Consider the following 18260-nt stretch of genomic DNA (forward strand, 5'->3'; position numbering starts at 1 on the left):
GTTCCCGCTCCCCACACACACACACTTTCTGTGCTTCGCAGGGGAAGGAAGGTAGATGGCTTTGGTGGGAAAAGGGGTGCGATTCCAAGCGTTTTGCTGGGAAAAGGGGTGCGATTCCAAGCCCTTTTGGGGGGGGAAAGGCATGGAATTAACGGGACGGGAAGGTCCCTCGCGCTTTTCACGCCTGTCGGTGCTCTCCCTTGCAGCCAGTTCCTCCCCTCCCAAAAGGCTCGGCTTGCGTTGCCCGCATGGAAGACGGCCGGCGTCCAGTCGTTCGTCAGGATTATTGGCAGATGCGTAGTTTTACTGCTTATTTATAGCCGGAGTCTCCCTGCCTCCTTTCAACCTGGGGCCGGGGGGAAGGAAATGACGGCTTCGGATGCCCTTACGTGCTGTAGATGTCACCCCTTTTCGGAGCCGCTTGCCTGGAAATACAAAATGAGAATATTCCGGGGCTGTTTTGTGGGTGCTCTCCATGGCTACCCCGTAGCCGCTGCCACGCTCGGCAGCTCCGGGGAGCGTGTTTCTCTTCGGGGAAGCTTTCCCAAGCCGCCTCCGGCTCTGCCCGCGGGCCCCGACAGTTCCCTTTTAGCCAGCCCTGGGGCTCTGCTGCAGCTTCACCCTAAGGCGGGGGCTCATTCGCCCTTGAAACAAATTGATGCCACCGTCCCCGGTAATTAATTGCTCCCCGATGGATGCTGGAGCCGCAGTAGAGCCTGGCCCCGCGAGGTTTGGGCTTTCTCTCGCCCAGGTGCCAGGGGGTTTTGCCTGGCAAGGCCTTTTTTTTTTTTTTTTTTCCGGTTGGTGGTGGCCCGGTGGCACCTGGCACCTGTGGCTCCGTCCCTACCGGGTGCCCGGCGGGAGGGCGGTGGGCCCCTCTCCCCTCCCCGTGGGCCACCGGTGGGTCTCGGTGGCCGATGCGCGGGCGGAATGAATGCAGAGAATGGGAGATATTCCTCCATTCAAGCCCTCAGATGCAAAATATTCCTCGATCCAAGCTCTGGAATATAAAATATTCCTCGATCCAAGCCCTCAGATATAAAATATTCCTTGGTCTAAGCCCTCAAATATAAAATATTCCTCAATCCAAGCTCTCGAACATAAAATATTCCTTGATCCAAGCTCTCGAATCTAAAATATTCCTTGATCCAAGCTCTCGAATATAAAATATTCCTCGATCCAAGCCCTCAGATATAAAATATTCCTTGGTCTAAGCCCTCAAATATAAAATATTCCTCGATCCAAGCTCTCGAACATAAAATATTCCTCGATCTAAGCCCTCAAATATAAAGTATTCCTCGATCCAAGCTCTGGAATATGAAATATTCCTTGATCCAAGCCCTCAAATATAAAATATTCCTCGATCTAAGCCCTCAAATATAAAATATTCCTCAATCCAAGCTCTCGGATATAAAATATTCCTCGATCCAAGCCCTCAAATATAAAGTATTCCTCGATCCAAGCTCTGGAATATGAAATATTCCTCGATCCAAGCCCTCAAATATAAAATATTCCTCGATCCAAGCTCTCGAACATAAAATATTCCTCGATCTAAGCCCTCAAATATAAAATATTCCTTGATCCAAGCTCTCGAATCTAAAATATTCCTTGATCCAAGCCCTCAGATGTAAAATATTCCTCGATCTAAGCCCTCAAATATAAAATATTCCTCGATCCAAGCTCTCGAATCTAAAATATTCCTCGATCTAAGCTCTCAAATATAAAGTATTCCTCGATCCAAGCTCTGGAATATAAAATATCCCTCGATCCAAGCTCTCGGATATAAAATATTCCTTGATCCAAGCCCTCAGAGGTAAAATATTCCTTGATCCAAGCCCTCAAATATAAAATATTCCTTGATCTAAGCTCTCAAATATAAAATATTCCTCGATCCAAGCTCTCGGACCCAGGAAGGGGGCTCGGGAACGGTCGTGGCGGAGCAAGGGAGGTGGGAGAAATGAGAAGACACCCGCGTCATGCGTATTTCTTTTTATTTGGGGTTTTTCCTACAGCGCAAGGGAGCCGGCGAGGTGAGCTGCGCGGCGAGAGGCCGCGGGACTTGGCTACGGGGCCAGCGGAGGTTTATTTACAAACGGTTAAAGGAGCAAACGCAGCTCTAAAGAGCAGAAGGAAAATCTTTCTCGTAACCATTTCCTCTTTAATCCAACCCATTCCTCTTCCCTGGGCGGGATTGAGCCGAACGCCGGCGTGCTCCCGCCTGCTCCTACCTTCGCTTGCCCCCCCCCACCCCCCCCCACAAAGTGGTGCTCTGGAGAGAAATTCACTCAAATCACACCAAAAAAAAAAAAAAACCAAAAAAAACACCTAAAAAAAATGAATTTCTCCTGCCTAAAGGACTCGAGGTCGGCTCCCGGGAGCGACTCGTGGGTAACCCGGCCTCCGCCTTCCCCCCCCCCCCATTAATTTTACCAAATTTGATGAATTTGGTAAAATTAATTATGATAAAAGGGAAGGAAGCGGGGCGGGGGGGGGGAGCTGTGCGTTGGCTCGACACCGGTTTTCCCGGCTGCCGTGACGCTCTTCGGTGTCAAACCGCTCCGCGTCTCCTTCGGAACGCGCTGCAGAGAGCGGGGATTTCTTTCTTTGCTTTTTTTTTTTTTTTTTTTTCCAAAAAAAAAAATAAAGAAAAGAGGAAATGGCCACGCAAGGGAGCAGGAAGTTCAGCTTCAGCCCCTTCCTATTTTTGGGCTCGAAAGGAGGAGGTTGGGGTTGGGCAGGTCATAGAAAAAAAAAAAAAAAAAAAAAAGTGGGGTCCGAGGAACTTGAATATTATTTTTTTTTTTTGGTTAATCCTTTTGGCTCTGCTCAGCAGAACGGCGCTGTGAAAGTCAACGTTTTTCCTCTTCTTCTGGCGGGGAAGGAAGAAAGAAAATGGGGGGGGGGGGGTGGGGTGGGTGTTAAACGTTTAGAGAAACGAATTTTCATGGCGCCACTTTGGGCGCCCCGGAAAAAATTCCGCCGCCTTTAACGCTCTGAGCCAGGCGGCGGCAAAATCCCGAGTATTTCCCTTAATGCCGAAGCCCCGCTGCTGGCTTGGGAGGAGGCAGCACCCCCCCCAGCTACCTTGCCCCCCCCCCCCCCCGCCCATTTCCAATTTTCCCTTGATTCCAGAAGCCGGTTTTCCATCGCGGGCTGCCCCGGGCTCCGCTGGGAAAACGGCTTTGGCCAGGGCACGATGCCGAGCTGGTGGCCCAGGGGGTCCGTCCGTGTGTGTCCCCCCCCCCGCATCCTGCCGCTGCCCGCGGGGATCCCGCCTGCTTTATTATTTATTATTTCATTTTTTTCCTTAATATTTTCTATCATTTCCTATTCGCGTTCAGGGACAAGAGAAGCCCTCGAGGTCCCCTGAAACCCAAAAGCGTCCGACCCGGCTGGGGGCTGGGGGAGAAGGTTTGTTGGGGGGGGGACACACACAACGAAATTCTCCTCCCCACTGCTTAGGCTCGGGGGCAAAGGCAGGCGTTAAGAATTAATTTTAAACCCTAATTAAACCTTTATCAAGGTGCGAAAAGGCCGAGGGAGGCAGAGCGGGGCGTGGGACCCCCCACACACACACACCCCGTGCCTTCTCCCCACCACGGGGGGCTGGAAACCAGCCCCCCCCCCCAAGTTTGCGAACTGGAGGGGCACCAGTGACCGTTGGGGCAACAGCAGGCCCTGAGATAAAAAAAAAAATTAAAAAAAATCTCGCTCGGGTGCGGTAATTTGGGCTGGAATCTGCTCTTTCCAGCTCTCTCCCCCCCCTCCAGTCCCTGTCCCCGTCCCCGTCCCCCCCCCCAAAACCAGGGTGTGAAAGCAGCCCGAGAAAACCAGTTGGGAAGGATCACTGGGCTGAGCCCAGGCTGCTGGGGGAGGCGCCGAACCCCCCCCCACCCCCCCCCCGGCCTCTGGGGCTCTCAGGAGGGTGCTGACCCCCCCCCTGCCTCCACCCTGGCGCTGGTGGGACCCCCCCCGAACCCCCATCCTCGCTAATCCCAGCGCATCCTCCCCTCCGCGGGGAGGAGATTTCCGGACCCTGGAATGGAAACCCGCCCTTTGCTGGCGAAGCCTGGGGTGTCCCACCTCCCGTCCCATCCTCATCCCCCCTTCCCCCCCCCCCGACCCCCCACCCCCCAAAAAAAAAAAAAAAAAAGACAAAACAACCCCAGCCTCTTTTTTTTTTTTGGCGGTTCAATAACCGTTTGGCGGGTACCTGCCTCCCAGCTGCTCAGAAGAGGCCGCAGTCCTTGAGGTTCTCTTTGATGATGACATCCGTGACGGCGTCGAAGACGAACTTGACGTTCTGCGTGTCTGTGGCACAGGTCATGTGGCTGTAGATCTCCTTCACGTCCTTCCGCATGTTGAGATCCAGGAACTGGGTCTTGATGTAATTTCCCGCGTCTTCGAACGTGTTGGGACCTGCCGGGGACCCCGGGAAGGGGGGGGGGGGGTGGGGGTGGGGGGGGAGAAATAAACAGCTGCCGGAGCTGAGCCGCTCCCCCTGGGAGACGATCCCCCTGGGAGACGACCGTCAGCCGCTGGGCGAGGGTTCGGGGATGCTGAAGGCTTGGTTTTGAGGGCTAAATCTGAAATCTTCCTCTTCCTCCTCCTCCTCCTCCTCCAGAGGAGGAGGGCTGGGTGGCAACTGCGCCCGGCAAAGCCATTTTTGTCAAAAAAAAAACAACGAACCCCCCCAAAAAAGCCATTTGATCCCATTTCGATCCTTCCAAACGCCTTCCCGTGGCCACGTCAGCCCTCTCCTCTGCCCCAGCTTCCAGGGATTTGACTTCATCGCGGTACAACCCAACCCCCAGGTGCTGGGACCACGCGACTCCCCGCCGGAGCCCGTGGTCTTGGAGGTGGGGGGGGGGGCGCCTGGAGGCGGGGGGGAACCGGCCCCACTCACCGTCGTAATCGGGGAAGCAGATGCTGAGATGGACCTTCTTGATCTTTTCCTCGAACAGGTCCTTCTTGTTGAGGAAGAGGATGATGGAGGTGGCGGCGAAGAACTTGTGGTTGCATATACTGTTGAAGAGGTGCAGGGATTCGTGCATGCGGTTCTGCGAACAGAGCGGGAGCGTTGGCACGGAGTATCGGCCGCGGAAAGAACTTAAAACCCCTTTTAGCTCCCCCCCCCACCAAAATACCCCCCCCCCCCATTCCCACCCCCCCACCCCCCGGATTCCCAAGACGAGAACTTTTCCCCGTCCTGCCGGGGATCGTCACAGCCGCCTGTCCCCTGCCCGCGCCGAGCATCCCTCGTCCCCGTCCGAAAAGCCGCGGCGCAAGCGATCCGGAGGAATCCCGGCCATGCCGAGGACGGGGAGCGGAGTTAAGCAGCTCCGATGCTCCCATCCCTCCCGGCACCTTTCTGGGAAGCTCGGAAACGAAGGGCTCGCGGTGGGAAAATGATGCGGGGAAACCTCGCGGCCCTTCCCAGGGCTGATGGAAGGTGCCGTGTCCGTCCCCCCCCTGGCCCCGATCCGGGCCGTGCTGCGGGATGCTGTTGCTGGATGGCGGGCCCCCTCCCCTCGGCCGTTCCCTCCGGCTTGGGAAAAGCGCGAGGAAAAGGGAAAAAAATATCTCCGGTTTTAAAGCAGACGGGCAGTTTGGAGTTTGCTGCCGGGGCAGCCTCAGGAGGAGAAGGCTCCAGCCGAGCCGGGGTGTTGCTCTGCTGATGGAAGGTGGATCTCCTCCACCTTTGGGTGGCAGCAGGAGGGTCCTCCAGGGGGGTCGGGGACGATGGTTTTGCCTTTTCCGTCCTCCCATTGGCCAAATCCTGCCCCATCCTGCGCCGGGGAAACCTCTGCCGAGGGCTTCGCTGGAAAGATGCTCTCTCTTTCCCCCCCCCGCGTGCCTTACATGCGCCGATTCTTCGGGGCTGAGGGAGGGCTGAGTTCTCCTTGCCCGGCCCCGGCAAGCCAGCCCCGGAGGTGCCGGATCCCAATCCCAGCTCCCGGTGAAGCCATTTGGAAGCCGGAGGACCAAGGAGCGTTCGTGGGACCGGCCGCTGTGGGAGATGCCGACAAGGACGCTTCGCCCCGGTGCCTTGGGCAGGGGAGCGGGCAGGCGGCTGCTTCTCCCGCTCGCCTCCTCCGCATCCCTCAATTCTTCCGAGAAATGACCCGTCCGGGGGCTCTCGGTGTTCCTCCTCTCCCGAATTCCACCCTCGGAGCTGCTTTTCCCCGCAGCATCCCTCACCGGGTGCCCGCAGGTGCTTTGCTCGGTGACCTCCTGCCGTCCTTCCCCCCGTCACCGCTGCCGCTCGCTAAGGGGGGGGGGGGTGTGGGGTGTGAAAGCCACCCCTTATCGCTGCTTTTCTGCCCGCCCCGGGTTTGGGGGGGGGGCACAGCCAGGCACGAGGTGCCTCTGGGCCGCATTTTCCTTCATCGAGATCATTTCACGTCTCTCTTCCTCCCCTTCAGGGTTCCCTCGGGGCGGTTTTCCTGCATCCGGGAACGTTCCCCAGCGGGACGGTGGCTCTCGGGATGAGGTCGGTGTTGGGACCTCTTCGCCCCCGGCTGCTCGGAAGGACCCGGGGGGTTTCCTGGTGGGCAGCGGGGAGGGCAGAACCCCGGCCCCACGACCCACGTTTCATCTCAGTGGGGCTGTTCGTGCCCCAGAAGAAGCGCTGACAGGTCGACTGGGTGCAACTGGGCGGGAGCCAGCTCCGTCCCGCGTCTCCCACCCCTTCCCTGCATCACCCAAACCATCAACCACCACTGGGTTGAGGGGTTCCCTCCTTCTGTAACCCACCCCCCCACCTCCCCAGAGCACCCGGCTCCTCTCCCCCGAGGCACCCCCTGGACCCCGACCCACCACTTCGTCGTCCTCCACCAGCACCATGTCGTAGGCGCTCAGCGCCCCGCAGAAGATGATGCAGGTCACCCCCTCGAAGCAGTGGATCCACTTCTTGCGCTCCGATCTCTGCCCTCCCACGTCGAACATCCTGGGGAGGGGACAAGGACGGGGCGGGAGGTGACGCGTCTGGTCCTGCCACCCACCGCGGGACGGTCCCAGCACCCTGTCCTTGGCGGCGGCGGGGATACGGTGACCCACCGTAGAATGGTTTGGGGTGGAAGGGACTTCTAAAGGCCACCAAGTCCAACCCCTTGCCATGAGCAGGGACGTCTTCCAAGTCAAAGCTCAAAGCCCCATCCAACTTGGCCTTCAATGGTTCCAGGGCCGAGACATTGACCACCTCTCTGGGCAACCTGGGCCAGGGGCTCACCACCCTCACAGCCAAGAATTTCTTCCCCAGATCTCATCTCAATCTCCCCTCTTTCCATTTAAACCCCTTCCCCCTCGTCCCATGGCTCCCCTCCCTGCTCCAGAGTCCCTCCCCAGCTTTCCTGGAGCCCCTTGAGGGACTGGAAGGGGCTGGAAGGTCTCCCCGGAGCCTTCTCTTCTCCCGGGCGGAGGCGGTGGGGGTCACAGAGGGGCCACCCACCCACCTGAAATTCAGGTCTTTGACGGAGAACTTGGTCTCGATGATGCCCGTGGTCTTCACTCGGGATCGCAGCACGTCCTGCTCGTTGGGGAGGTACCCGGGGGCCGTGATCCTGTCCAGCTGGTTCAGGTAACTGCGGGGGGGGGACGGGAGTGGACGTGACCCATTGCCACGGGGCTGCCCACATCCTCCCCCGCCGGCTTTTTGGGCATGGTTGGGGGGCTGAGCTCTGCCAAATGCCGGGACTCCAAGGCAGGGCCGTTCCTGGGGGAGCTGGGGGCTGCAGGGACACTGGGCAGGGGGGGCAATGGTGGGGGGCTACAGCCCACCGGCGCTGGTGGGATGGAGGATGGTCCCGGTGGGATGGAGGATGGCCCTGGTGGGATGGAGGATGGCCCTGGTGGGATGGATGGTGGCACTGGTGGGATGGAGAATGGCCCTGGTGGGATGGAGGGTGGCTCTGGTGGGATGGATGGTGGCACTGGTGGGATGGAGAATGGCCCTGGTGGGATGGAGGATGGCCCTGGTGGGATGGAGGGTGGCTCTGGTGGGATGGATGGTGGCACTGGTGAGACGGAGGGTGGCTCTGGTGGGATGGATGGTGGCACTGGTGGGATGGAGAATGGTCCTGGTGGGATGGGGAATGGTCCTGGTGGGATGGAGGATGGCACTGGTGGGATGGAGAATGGTCCTGGTGGGATGGAGAATGGCACTGGTGGGATGGAGAATGGCACTGGTGGGATGGATGGTGGCACTGGTGAGATGGAGGGTGGCTCTGGTGGGATGGATGGTGGCACTGGTGGGATGGAGAATGGTCCTGGTGGGATGGGGAATGGTCCTGGTGGGATGGAGGATGGCACTGGTGGGATGGAGAATGGTCCTGGTGGGATGGAGAATGGCACTGGTGGGATGGAGAATGGCACTGGTGGGATGGAGGGTGGCACTGGTGAGATGGAGGGTGGCTCTGGTGGGATGGATGGTGGCACTGGTGGGATGGAGAATGGTCCTGGTGGGATGGGGAATGGTCCTGGTGGGATGGAGGATGGCACTGGTGGGATGGAGAATGGTCCTGGTGGGATGGAGAATGGCACTGGTGGGATGGAGGATGGCACTGGTGGGATGGAGGATGTCATCGGTGGGATGGAGGACGGCCCCAGTGGCATGGAGAATGGTACTGGGGGGGTGGGGGGTGGCCCTGGTGGGATGGAAGATGGCCCCAGTTGGATAGAGGATGGCACTTGTGGGATGGAGGATGGCCCCAGTGGGATAGAGGACACCACTGGTGGGATGGAGGATGGTGCTGGTGGGATGGAGGACGGTGGTCCCGGGGTATTCCTGGGCTCAGGGAGTGCATCGATTTTGCCAGGCTGGGTGACAGATGGCAATGAGCAGCCGGGGGGGGCGGGGTTCCCAGACACCTCCTTGTCCCCCCTCCTCGTGCTGGTGACCCCACTCACTACGCGGCCGAGTCGTTGAGCTGGTACTCGGCGGCGCGGTCGAAGCACGCCTGCACCCCCCCGTCCTTCCACAGCTTCTTGATGCAGTCGACCAGCTCGGGGGGCATGGTCCCCTCCTCGATGGAGTCGGCCAGGTTGAAGAGCTGCCGGCCGTCATCCTGCAAGAGGGACCCCTTCGCCACCGTCCCACCCGTCCCCTCAAAAAAGCCCCCGGGGCCGGGCAAAGACAGGTCGTTACAGACCCCAGCTCCGGGGGGTCCCTGGCCCCTCGGTTGGCGGGGGCCGCGGGGGGGGGGGACACGACACAAAGGGACGGGGACAACCGCCCCGACTGACCGCGTGGGACGACTCGGCGTAGTCGATGCCCAGCGTGGACATGGCGCGGATGATGGCCAGGATGGACTGCAGGATGTTGCCGTAGATGATGGCCTTGAACTCCATGCACTCCTCCGGCGTGTAGCCATCCTGGTGGATGATCCTGGGGAGGGAAGGGGCGGGGGGGGGGAACATGTGACGGGGGACAGAGGGACACGGGACGGGGGACAGACGGACACGGCGGCCTCAGCCCCGAGCTCCGCCACCCTGAGGTGCCCCCTCCTTCCCTCCCAGCATCACCCCACCCCGGGAACCAGCAAGGTGCCACCACCAGCATGACACTGTGGGGGGTGTGGTGTGGGGGGGGTGTGGGGGGGTGTGTTCTGCCACCCGCTGTGCCCCAACTGGGGGTGTCCAGGGGTTGGGTGACACCCCCCCCCCTCCCCCCCCCAATTTGGGTGCCTGGTACTCACTTCATCTGCTTGACGATGGTGCTCTTGCCCGACTCTCCAGCCCCTGGAAAAGGAGGCGGGGGGGGGGGACGGGACACACACGTCAGTGCTGGCCAGGGTGGGACAGACCCCAGGCCTGACGCCACAGTGACAGGCACCACGCAGGGACCCTCTTTCCCTCCACTCCAGCCACCCAGCTTGGCCTCCTCCCACCGCTGCCGTCGTCCCCTCCCCACCTCCTGTCACCCGGTGCCGCGCCACACCTCGGGGACCCCCAGGGGTGGCGGGGACCCGCCGGGCTGCCTGTCCCCCGGGGTCCCACGCCTCCCGCCCGCCGCGGCCACCGTCGGCGATGGCTTCGGTGCCGTAAGCGGCTTAGGGCAGCACAGGAAGCTGCTTAGAATTAGGGTGCTAATCGCCTTGACCCCCAACCCCCCCCCACCTGGCTAAGCCCCCGCCGCCGGTCCCTGCCCCGCGGGGCCCCGATGCCTCCCCGTGGGGTCGCCCCCCATGCCCCAGCGGGGTGCGGGGGGTCCCTCGAGGGACTGTCCCCTCCCGTCCCCTGCCCAGCGGCGGGGTTTGGGGGTGCTGGTGGCAGGAGCTCTCTGGCATCTCGGTGACCCCCCCCCCACACACAGCCTGGCCCAGGTGGGACCCGGTGTCCTGGTCCCTTCCCCATCCCCACGCTGTCCCCTTTGTCCCTGCCACCCATCTAGTTGCCACCAAGAGCCAATGCCACCGCCGGCTCTTCCCAGGCACACCCCCGGGGGGGACATCCAGCTGGCGGGACAACCTCAACTGGCTCATGACGACTCGTTTGCTAATGAGGGCTAACGAGCTGCAGGGAAGGGGCTCTCCTTGGGATGAAGAAAGGGAGAACAGGAGGAGCTGGTGGGAGTGGGAGCTGCCTGTCCCCATCTCCATCTCCCTCATCTCTCCATCATCTCCTCTCCATCTCCATCCCCCTTCCCTGTCCCGTTCCCTGTCCCGTTCCCTGTCCCCATCTCCATCACCATTCCCTGTCCCGTTCCCTGTCCCCATCTCCAGCCCCGTTCCCTGTCCTGTTCCCTGTCCCCATCTCCATCCCCCTCCCCATCTCTATCCCCATTCCCTGTCCCGTTCCCTGTCCCGTTCCCTGTCCCGTTCCCTGTCCCGTTCCCTGTCCCCATCTCCACCCACCTCCCCATCTCCATCCACCTCCCCATCTCCATCCCCGTTCCCTGTCCCGTTCCCTGTCCCCATCTCCATCCCCGTTCCCTGTCCCGTTCCCTGTCCCCATCTCCATCCCCATTCCCTGTCCCCATTCCCTGTCCCCATTCCCTGTCCCGTTCCCTGTCCCGTTCCCTGTCCCCATCTCCACCCACCTCCCCATCTCCGCCCCTGTCCCCGTCCCCTCTCCCTGGTTGCTCTTGCCCCCTCCCTGTCCCCACCAGCCGCATCCCCCCAGCACCGGCGATGTCCCCAACGCCCCGTGGGGACAGGGGGACACCACCACACCCCCCCCGCATCCTCCCTGGGGACACCCCCTCCACCCTTACCAAGCAAGAGCAACTTGACCGTCTTGGCCTCCTTATCCGCGTCCTCCTGGAGCTTCTTCTCCAGCTCCTTGGACCTCTTGGCCATCTCTTTGTCCTCGGCGCTGGCCCCGCTCCCCATGGCCTCGTCTTCCTCCTCCTCCTCTAACGCCTCGAGCTCCGCTAGGTCCCCAGGCTCTTCCAGCTCTCCGCGGGGAACGGCGCGCGCACCCCGGGGGCGGGCGGTGGGTGACGGGAGGAGAAAGAGAAGCCCCGAAAGGCCGAGCCGGGTACCCGACGTTGGGGTGCCCCACCACGGGCAGGCGAGAGCTGGGTGGGTGCTGGCGGCCCGGCTGTCCCCCCGCTCTCTCCCTTAATTCCCCATGGATAACCTGGGTTTTTTTCGGAGCGTGGGATTTGGGGACTTTTTTATCTCACCATGTGACCCAGGAAATCCAATTAGCCCAAGACGGCAAAGATTAGGGCTCAGGAGAATAAAAAAATAAATAAATATATATATATATATATATATATGGGGGGGGAGCGCCCTCGGGGAGGTGGGCGCAGGGCTTTACGTAAGGGGGCAGGTGGGTGTCACCCCCTGCCGCGGGGGACGGGACACCCCGTGTCCCCTGGGGTGGCGCAGGGGGGTTACGTGGCTTTGGGGCACCCCGGTGGCCGTGGAGCTGCGTGTCCCCCCCCCATGTTGGCGCTGGGGATGGGGTCACACCCCCCACCCCCCCCACGGCTGGTGTGTTGCGTCGTGTCCCCCCGCCCCTCACCGGGAGCTGTGGGGGGACGTTGGCGCTGGGGGATTCCTCCCTGGGGGGGGGGGGGAAGGGGGGGGGGGAGAAGGGAGCTAATTACCCCGGGGTGGGTAACGAGCCCCCTAATCCTGCTGGGTGCCGCCCCTCGCCCTCCTGCCACCTAAGCTCTTTAATGGGCTCAGCCTTCCTCCTCCTCCTCCTCCTCTTCTTCCTGCCCCCCCCCCGGGCTCAGCATCCCCCCCACCCCCCCGCCCCCCAGCCCAGCACCCTCCTCCCCACCTCAGCAGGACCCCAGGGTCACCCCACACCCCGGGGGGGGGGGGGGGGGGGCGGGGTGTAGGTGCCCCCACCCCGTCCTGCCGGGGCTGATTTTGGGTGCAGGGGTGGCACCGTGGGGGGGGGGGGGGGACGACACACACACGACGTGACCCACCGGCAGCCCCAGGCTGGGGTGTCGTGCCCCCCCCCCCCCCAAAAGGTGCTTTTAGGGTTAAGGTCCCCTAAATCCCTGCACCCCACAGGGTCACTGGGGTCTTTCTGTCCCCTTACTGGTGTCCCCGTAGCCCACCTGGCATGTGCCCCCCCCACCAAGCTCCCCCCCCCCCCCCGCCATCCCTGCCAGCCACGGGGACAGTTTGTCCCCGCTGTCCCCGCGGACACAAAGCCCCTTCTGAGCTTCTAATGAACTTGGCGCTAACGAAGGGGGCCCAATTAAAATACCAGCTCTCCCCCCACCCCCCCCACGCCCAGAGCTCAGGCCGGGGGCGGGGGGGGGGGGGGGGTCCCCATTGTCCCCCCAATGGCCTGGCACAGAGGTGGCCCTGAGGGGTGGCGTCACCTCGCTGTCCCCTTTCCCCCCTGCATGGGACAGCGGGGGTGGGGGACACGGTGCTGGGGGGGGGGGGGTGTGTGTGTTGGGGGGGGGGGACACACACACAGACGGGCCCAGGCGGGTGGCATTCCCTCCGCTGCGACAGCGGCTAAAAATACCCCCCCGGCTCGGGTGCCGGATTAGGGGCCGCGGGCGGGTGGCCGGCGGGGACACAGCCCGGCACCCCCCCCACCCCCCCCCCCCAAAAAAAAAACCCGTCCCCAAACCCCGGAGCCACCGGCGCAGGTAGGGACAGGCGGGGATCGGGGTGGGGGGGGTGGGGGGGACACACACACAGGGATGTGACACCCCCCCCACACACACACACACGCCCCCCCCCCCCGGCACCCCCACAGCTGGGTCCCCGCTTCTGCGTCCCCTGGATGACGGTGGCCCCGGCTTGGCCGGGGGTAAGGTGGGGTTTGGGGGGGCCGGGGGGGTGAGGGGGTGTCAGGCCCTGTCCTGTAACGCCATGGGTGCTGAGGGCCCCCCCCACCTTGCAGGTTGGGGTGGGGGGAGGGGGGGGGGCGAGCCCCCTCTTTTGGGGTGCGGTACCCCATCTGAGGGGGGGGGGATGCTCACCTTGGAGGAGGCGATGCCCCGTTTTGGGGGGTACTCGGTCTTTTTCCCGGGGGGGGGGGGGGTGTGTGTAAAAAGTCTAAGTGTAGGGGGGGGGTGATGGGCTGTGTCGGGGGGGGGGGCGCAGCGCCCACCCTGGGGGTGCAGATGCCCATCGCGGGGGGGTGTAGAGCCCAGCCGGGGGGTGCGGTACCCACCTCTGATGGCGATGATGCCCACCTCGGGGGGGGGGGCACCCTGTCCTGGGGGGACAATGCCTGTCTTTGAGGGGGGGCACCTTGTCTTGGGGGGGCAATGCCTTGTCTTTGGGGGGCAACGCCTGTCTCGGGGGGGGGGACAATGCCTATCTCGGGGGTGGGGGGTGACACCTTGCTTTGGGGGTACAATGCCCGTCTTTAGGGGGGGGGCACAATGCCCATCACAGAGGGAGTGGCACCCTCTCTTGGGGGGGCAACGCCTGTTTGGGGGGGGGCAACCCTCTCTTGGGGGACACACAATGCCCATTTCAGGGGGTGGCACCCCGTCTTGGGGGGGCAATGCCTGTCTTGGGGGGGCACAATGTCTCTTGGAGGGGGTGGCACCCTGTCTTGGGAGGACAATGCCTATCTTGGGGGCACAATGTCTGTCTTGGGGGGGGCCACAATGCCCAACTCGGGGGGGGGGAGATGGCACCCTGTTTTGGGGGGGCAATGTCTATCTTGGGGGCACAATGTCTGGCTTGGGGGGGTGCAGTACCCATCCCGGGGGGGGTGGCACCACATCTTGGGGGCCCAATGCCTGTCTTGGGGGGGGCACAATGCCCAACTCGGGGGGCTGGCACCCTGTTTTGGGGGGGCAATGTCTATCTTGGGGGCACAATGTCTGTCTTGGGGGGGCCACAATGCCCAACTCGGGGGGGGGGGAGATGGCATCCTGGCTTGGGGGGGCAATGTCTACCTTGGGGGCACAATGTCTTGCGGGGGGGGGGCACAATGACCATGTCGGGGGGGTGGCACCCTGTCTTGGGGGGGGGGGCACCCTCTCTTGGGGGACACACAATGCCCCATCTCGGGGGGGGGGGGGTGGCACCCTGTCTTGGGGGGGGGGGGGGGGGCAATGCCAGTCTTGGGGGCACAATGCCTGTGGTGGGGGGGGGGGGACGGACGCACAACGCCCACGTCGGAGCGGGGTGCGGGGGGGGTTGGTACCCTGCTGTTGGCGCTGCCGCTGCCATTTTGGGGGGGCGTCCAACACCACCTCTCGGGGGGGGATATCCCCCCCTTTGCGGGGCGGGGGGGGGGGGGGCACACAGTGCCTGTCGCGGGGGGGGGGGGGGGGTGGGGGGGGGGGGGGAGGAAGGTCCTGCTGTCCCTGCAAGGTCGGGGGGGGGGTGGTGGTGGTGGGGAGGGGAGGGGGGGGCGGGCAGCACCGCATCCCCCGGGGCTCCCGACGCCCGAGTCGGGGCGAGCTCCCAGCGGGGGCCGGTTGCCCCGACAACCTTCCTCCTTCCTCCTCCTCCTCCTCCTCGCCCACATCCTCCTCCCGCCCCATCCTCTTCCTCGGCCCGGCTTCCGGCCGGGTTCCGCCGGGGACTTTGGTCCAGCCCCGGGTTTCCTGCATCAATCATCAACCAGGGGAGGGAGCGGCCGCCATCGCCCGGCCCTGCCGCCCTGCAGCCGTAAGAGTCCCCGCCGGGGCCCCCGCGGGCCCCCGCTGCCACCGCCACCGCCACCACCAACCACCGCACCACCCCGCCACCCCCCCCCCCCCGCCATCGCCAACCCCCGCCATCGCCATCGTCACCCCCGCCATCGTCACCCCCGCCACCGCCACCCCCGGAACCGCCATGTCCTCGGCCGCCCCGGCCAAGTACCCCTTCAAGAAGCGGGGCAGCCTGCAGGCCCCCAGCCCCGCAGGTGAGGCCCCCCCCGCCGTTCCCCCCCCCACCCCCGCAACCCGGCACCAGCCCCACGGCTGGGGCTGAGCCCCCTCCCACCACCCCCCCCCCCCCCACCACACCACCCCGGCAGCCCACGGGGGGTGGCCCAGGTCACGCCAAGCAAGCCCCGGGGGGGGGCGTGGGGGGGGGGCTGACGTGGGTGCTGTGGGGGGGGGGGGGGGGCTGTCTGTTTGTTTTTTTTTTTTTGGGGGGGGGGGGGGAAGGCGCTGGGTTGCTGCTTGGGGGCGCTTTGGCGGGGGTGGCGTGCCCATCACCGTGGCGTCTGGGCTGCTCCGGGGTGCTGGCGTGGGTGGCGTGTGTGTGTTGTCCCCCCCCCCGCTCCACACTGCTGGGGAAGTGGTGGTGGGGGGGGGCGCTCTGCAGTGGAGCCGTGGCACAGCGGGTGGTTGTGTGCCCCCGGGGGGGACGGGGGGGGGCGTAAAGCGCTGGGGGTGTGGGACACCCCCCACCCCCGCCCCCCCGGTGGGGGGTGTCGGGGTGCTGGGGGGGCGGGGGGGGCAGCTTCATGTGTCATCCCATGAAGGGGGGGGGGGCTCGGCTGGCCCCGTGGCTGGGGTGTGTTGGGGGGTGTGTGTCTGGTGACAGTGGCACGAGGTGGCACCTTGTGGGTGGCACCCGGCTCGTGGGGGGGGGGGGGGTGGGGGGGTGTCATCAGGGGGCTCTCAGACACGGGTGGCACAGGGTGGGGGGGGCCGTGTCCCGCTGGCGCGGGGTGGCACAGGGCTTGTCCCGGTGGCACAGGACACCCCGAGTGTCCCCCCGCGGTGCACCAAGCCATGCCCTGGGTGACGCATCCCGGGTGACAGCGGTGCCATCCCTGCCCTGGGTGACACGGCCACCCGCCCTGCCGGGGTGCCACCAGCTGCCACCGCTGCCCGGCGAGGTACAGGGACCTCCGAGGGTGGGTGGGTGGGGTGGGGGGGGAAACTGAGGCAGGGGGGGAGTCGGGTGGTGATGCCCCCACTCCCAAATCGTGCCTCAGTTTCCCCACCACAGACCTCAGCAATGGGCAGGGTGGGGGGCAGCTCCCCCGCCCCCCCCCCCCCCCCCCCCCATTCAGGTTTGGGTGATGCGGGGAGGATGCGCTGGGGGGGGCGCAAATGGGGGTGGGGGGGGCTTAGGGAGGGCGGGGGGGGGGGCAGGATGCCTGGATTCGCCTCCCAAGCTGCAAGCTGTGGGGGGGGGGGGGTGGGGGGGGGGGTGTTTTACTGGTGGCCCCAGTTTAACCAGTGGGGCCTGATTTCCAGTGCGCCCCCCCCAGCCCCAGGCTGGGTCTATGATGGGGTTTGGCAATGAGGGTGGTGGGTGCCGGGGGGGGGGGGGGGGGGGGGGGGCAGCAGAGCAGGGTGCTGGCCCCCGGGGGGGTCCTTTGATGCTGGGAGGGGGTGTGGGGGGGGGTCCAGGTCAGGGTCTCCCCCCACCCCCATCTCCTCTGCCCCCCCTCCCTCCCCTGCGCTTCACGGGCAGGGAGGGCGGTGGGGGGGGGGGGGGGGTGTGTGTGTCTGGGGAGTTCCCCCCCCCCCCCCCCCCCCCCCCCCAGTGTCCCCAGCACAGGTAGGAGCCGGGAATGCTCCGGGGGGGGGACACGCGGGGGCGATGGGGTTTGTTTACTGGGGGGGAAGGGGGGGGGGGGCGGGGGTGTTGCCTCCCCTCCTTCCCAGTTTGAAGGTGGCCCCCCCCCCGGTGGTGGTGCCTCGTGCGATGGATTTGGGGGGAGGGGGGGCAGGAGGATGGATGGGGCAGGGGGGGCAGCGCTGGCGTTATGGGGGGGCAGATAGAGAAATGGGGCGGGGGGGGGGGTAGCGAATGGAGAAGCCTGGCTCCAAGAAAGGGAGAGGGGGGGTGATGGGGGGACCTTAGCATCCACCTCAGTGCCGGGGGGGGGTTTGTGTGTCCAGCCCCCCATCCTTGAACCCCTCATTCACTAACGCTGCTGGCTCGTTAGCCCCCCCTCCCCCCCCCCCCCCCCGATGGGGTCAGCAGCCCCCTCAGTGCACTGGGTGGGAAGGGGGGGCGGGGGGGGGGGGGTCCCTCCTGCCCTTGAGCTGCCTCAGTTTCCCCATCACCACTTCGGGGACCGGCATCCCAGTTCCATGGGGGGAGGGGGGGTGCAGAGGGGCTGGGGTCGGTGGCCCCCCCCCTTCCCCCTCCCCCCCCCGACCCCCCCCCCCCACCCCGGCTCACGCTGCACCGGTCCCTGCAGAGCTGCGGGCTGGGCCGGGGTCGCGGCCCCTGCAGTCGGCGCGTTCCCTGCCCGGGACCCCCCATTGCCTGAAGCATTTCCCCGTGGACTTGCGCACCTCCATGGACGGCAAATACAAGGAGATCGCGGAGGTGGGTCCCGTGCACCGAGTTCGCCAGGTCTCAGGGGTGTCTGGGGCTGGGAGGAGCCGGGGGGCGGGTGGTGTCTCACCTCCGTCCTTCCCCCTTCCCACCCCAAACCTTCCCCCTTCCCCGACACTTCACCTTTCCAGCTCAGCTAGGGAAAGAAGGGGGTGGGGGGTGTTGCTTCTGTCCTTACCCCCCGCGGGCTGAGACCGGGCACAGCTCGTGACAGGGATGCTCCGGGGCAGGAGCTGTTCTGCCGCTCGCTGGCCGAGAGCGAGATGCGGACGGCGCCCTACGAGTTCCCGGAGGAGAGTCCCATCGAGCAGCTGGAGGAGCGGCGGCAGCGCCTCGAACGCCAGATCAGCCAGGACGTCAAGTAAGCCCGGGGGCGGGGGGGGGGGGGAAAAGGCAGGGGGGGGGCCGGCTTGGGGTGTCGTGTGTACGTCCCGTTCCCCCCCCCCCACCACCCATGGGACAGGGTCCCCGCATGGGGACGAGCCACCACCCCCCCACCCCGAGGGGGCTGTCGGTCCTCTGTGCCAGCTCTGTGTCCTCTCTCCCGTGGGCGTTGCGCTTCGTGTCCCCCCC

The 18260-nt window shown here is 64.4% G+C and overlaps 2 protein-coding genes across 2 annotated transcripts in view; one reads left to right on the forward strand and one right to left on the reverse strand.

Annotated features, from left to right (window-relative positions):
- Window positions 1–60: 60 nt before the first annotated feature.
- On the reverse strand, window positions 61–11446 carry GNAT2 (G protein subunit alpha transducin 2). Its single transcript, XM_063356284.1, has 9 exons — window positions 11213–11446; window positions 9696–9738; window positions 9244–9385; window positions 8908–9065; window positions 7455–7583; window positions 6820–6949; window positions 4907–5060; window positions 4214–4419; window positions 61–425 (listed from the first exon to the last, which is right to left on the reverse strand). Exons 1-8 carry the CDS (start codon window positions 11328–11330, stop codon window positions 4229–4231), a joined length of 1065 nt encoding a protein of 354 aa, XP_063212354.1. The 5' UTR covers window positions 11331–11446; the 3' UTR covers window positions 61–425; window positions 4214–4228.
- A 1763-nt stretch (window positions 11447–13209) lies between these two features.
- LOC134525725 (caskin-1-like) overlaps window positions 13210–18260 on the forward strand; it is a 5821-nt gene continuing 770 nt past the window's right edge. Inside the window, exons 1-4 of the mRNA XM_063356857.1 lie at window positions 13210–13236; window positions 14811–15300; window positions 17548–17678; window positions 17918–18043. Of these exons, the coding sequence (XP_063212927.1) occupies window positions 13210–13236; window positions 14811–15300; window positions 17548–17678; window positions 17918–18043 (774 nt within the window). The remainder of the gene's footprint in view (window positions 13237–14810; window positions 15301–17547; window positions 17679–17917; window positions 18044–18260) is intronic.

The sequence above is a fragment of the Chroicocephalus ridibundus genome, chromosome 20, assembly GCF_963924245.1.
Source record: "Chroicocephalus ridibundus chromosome 20, bChrRid1.1, whole genome shotgun sequence".
In the NCBI taxonomy this organism is placed as follows: Eukaryota; Metazoa; Chordata; class Aves; order Charadriiformes; family Laridae; genus Chroicocephalus; species Chroicocephalus ridibundus.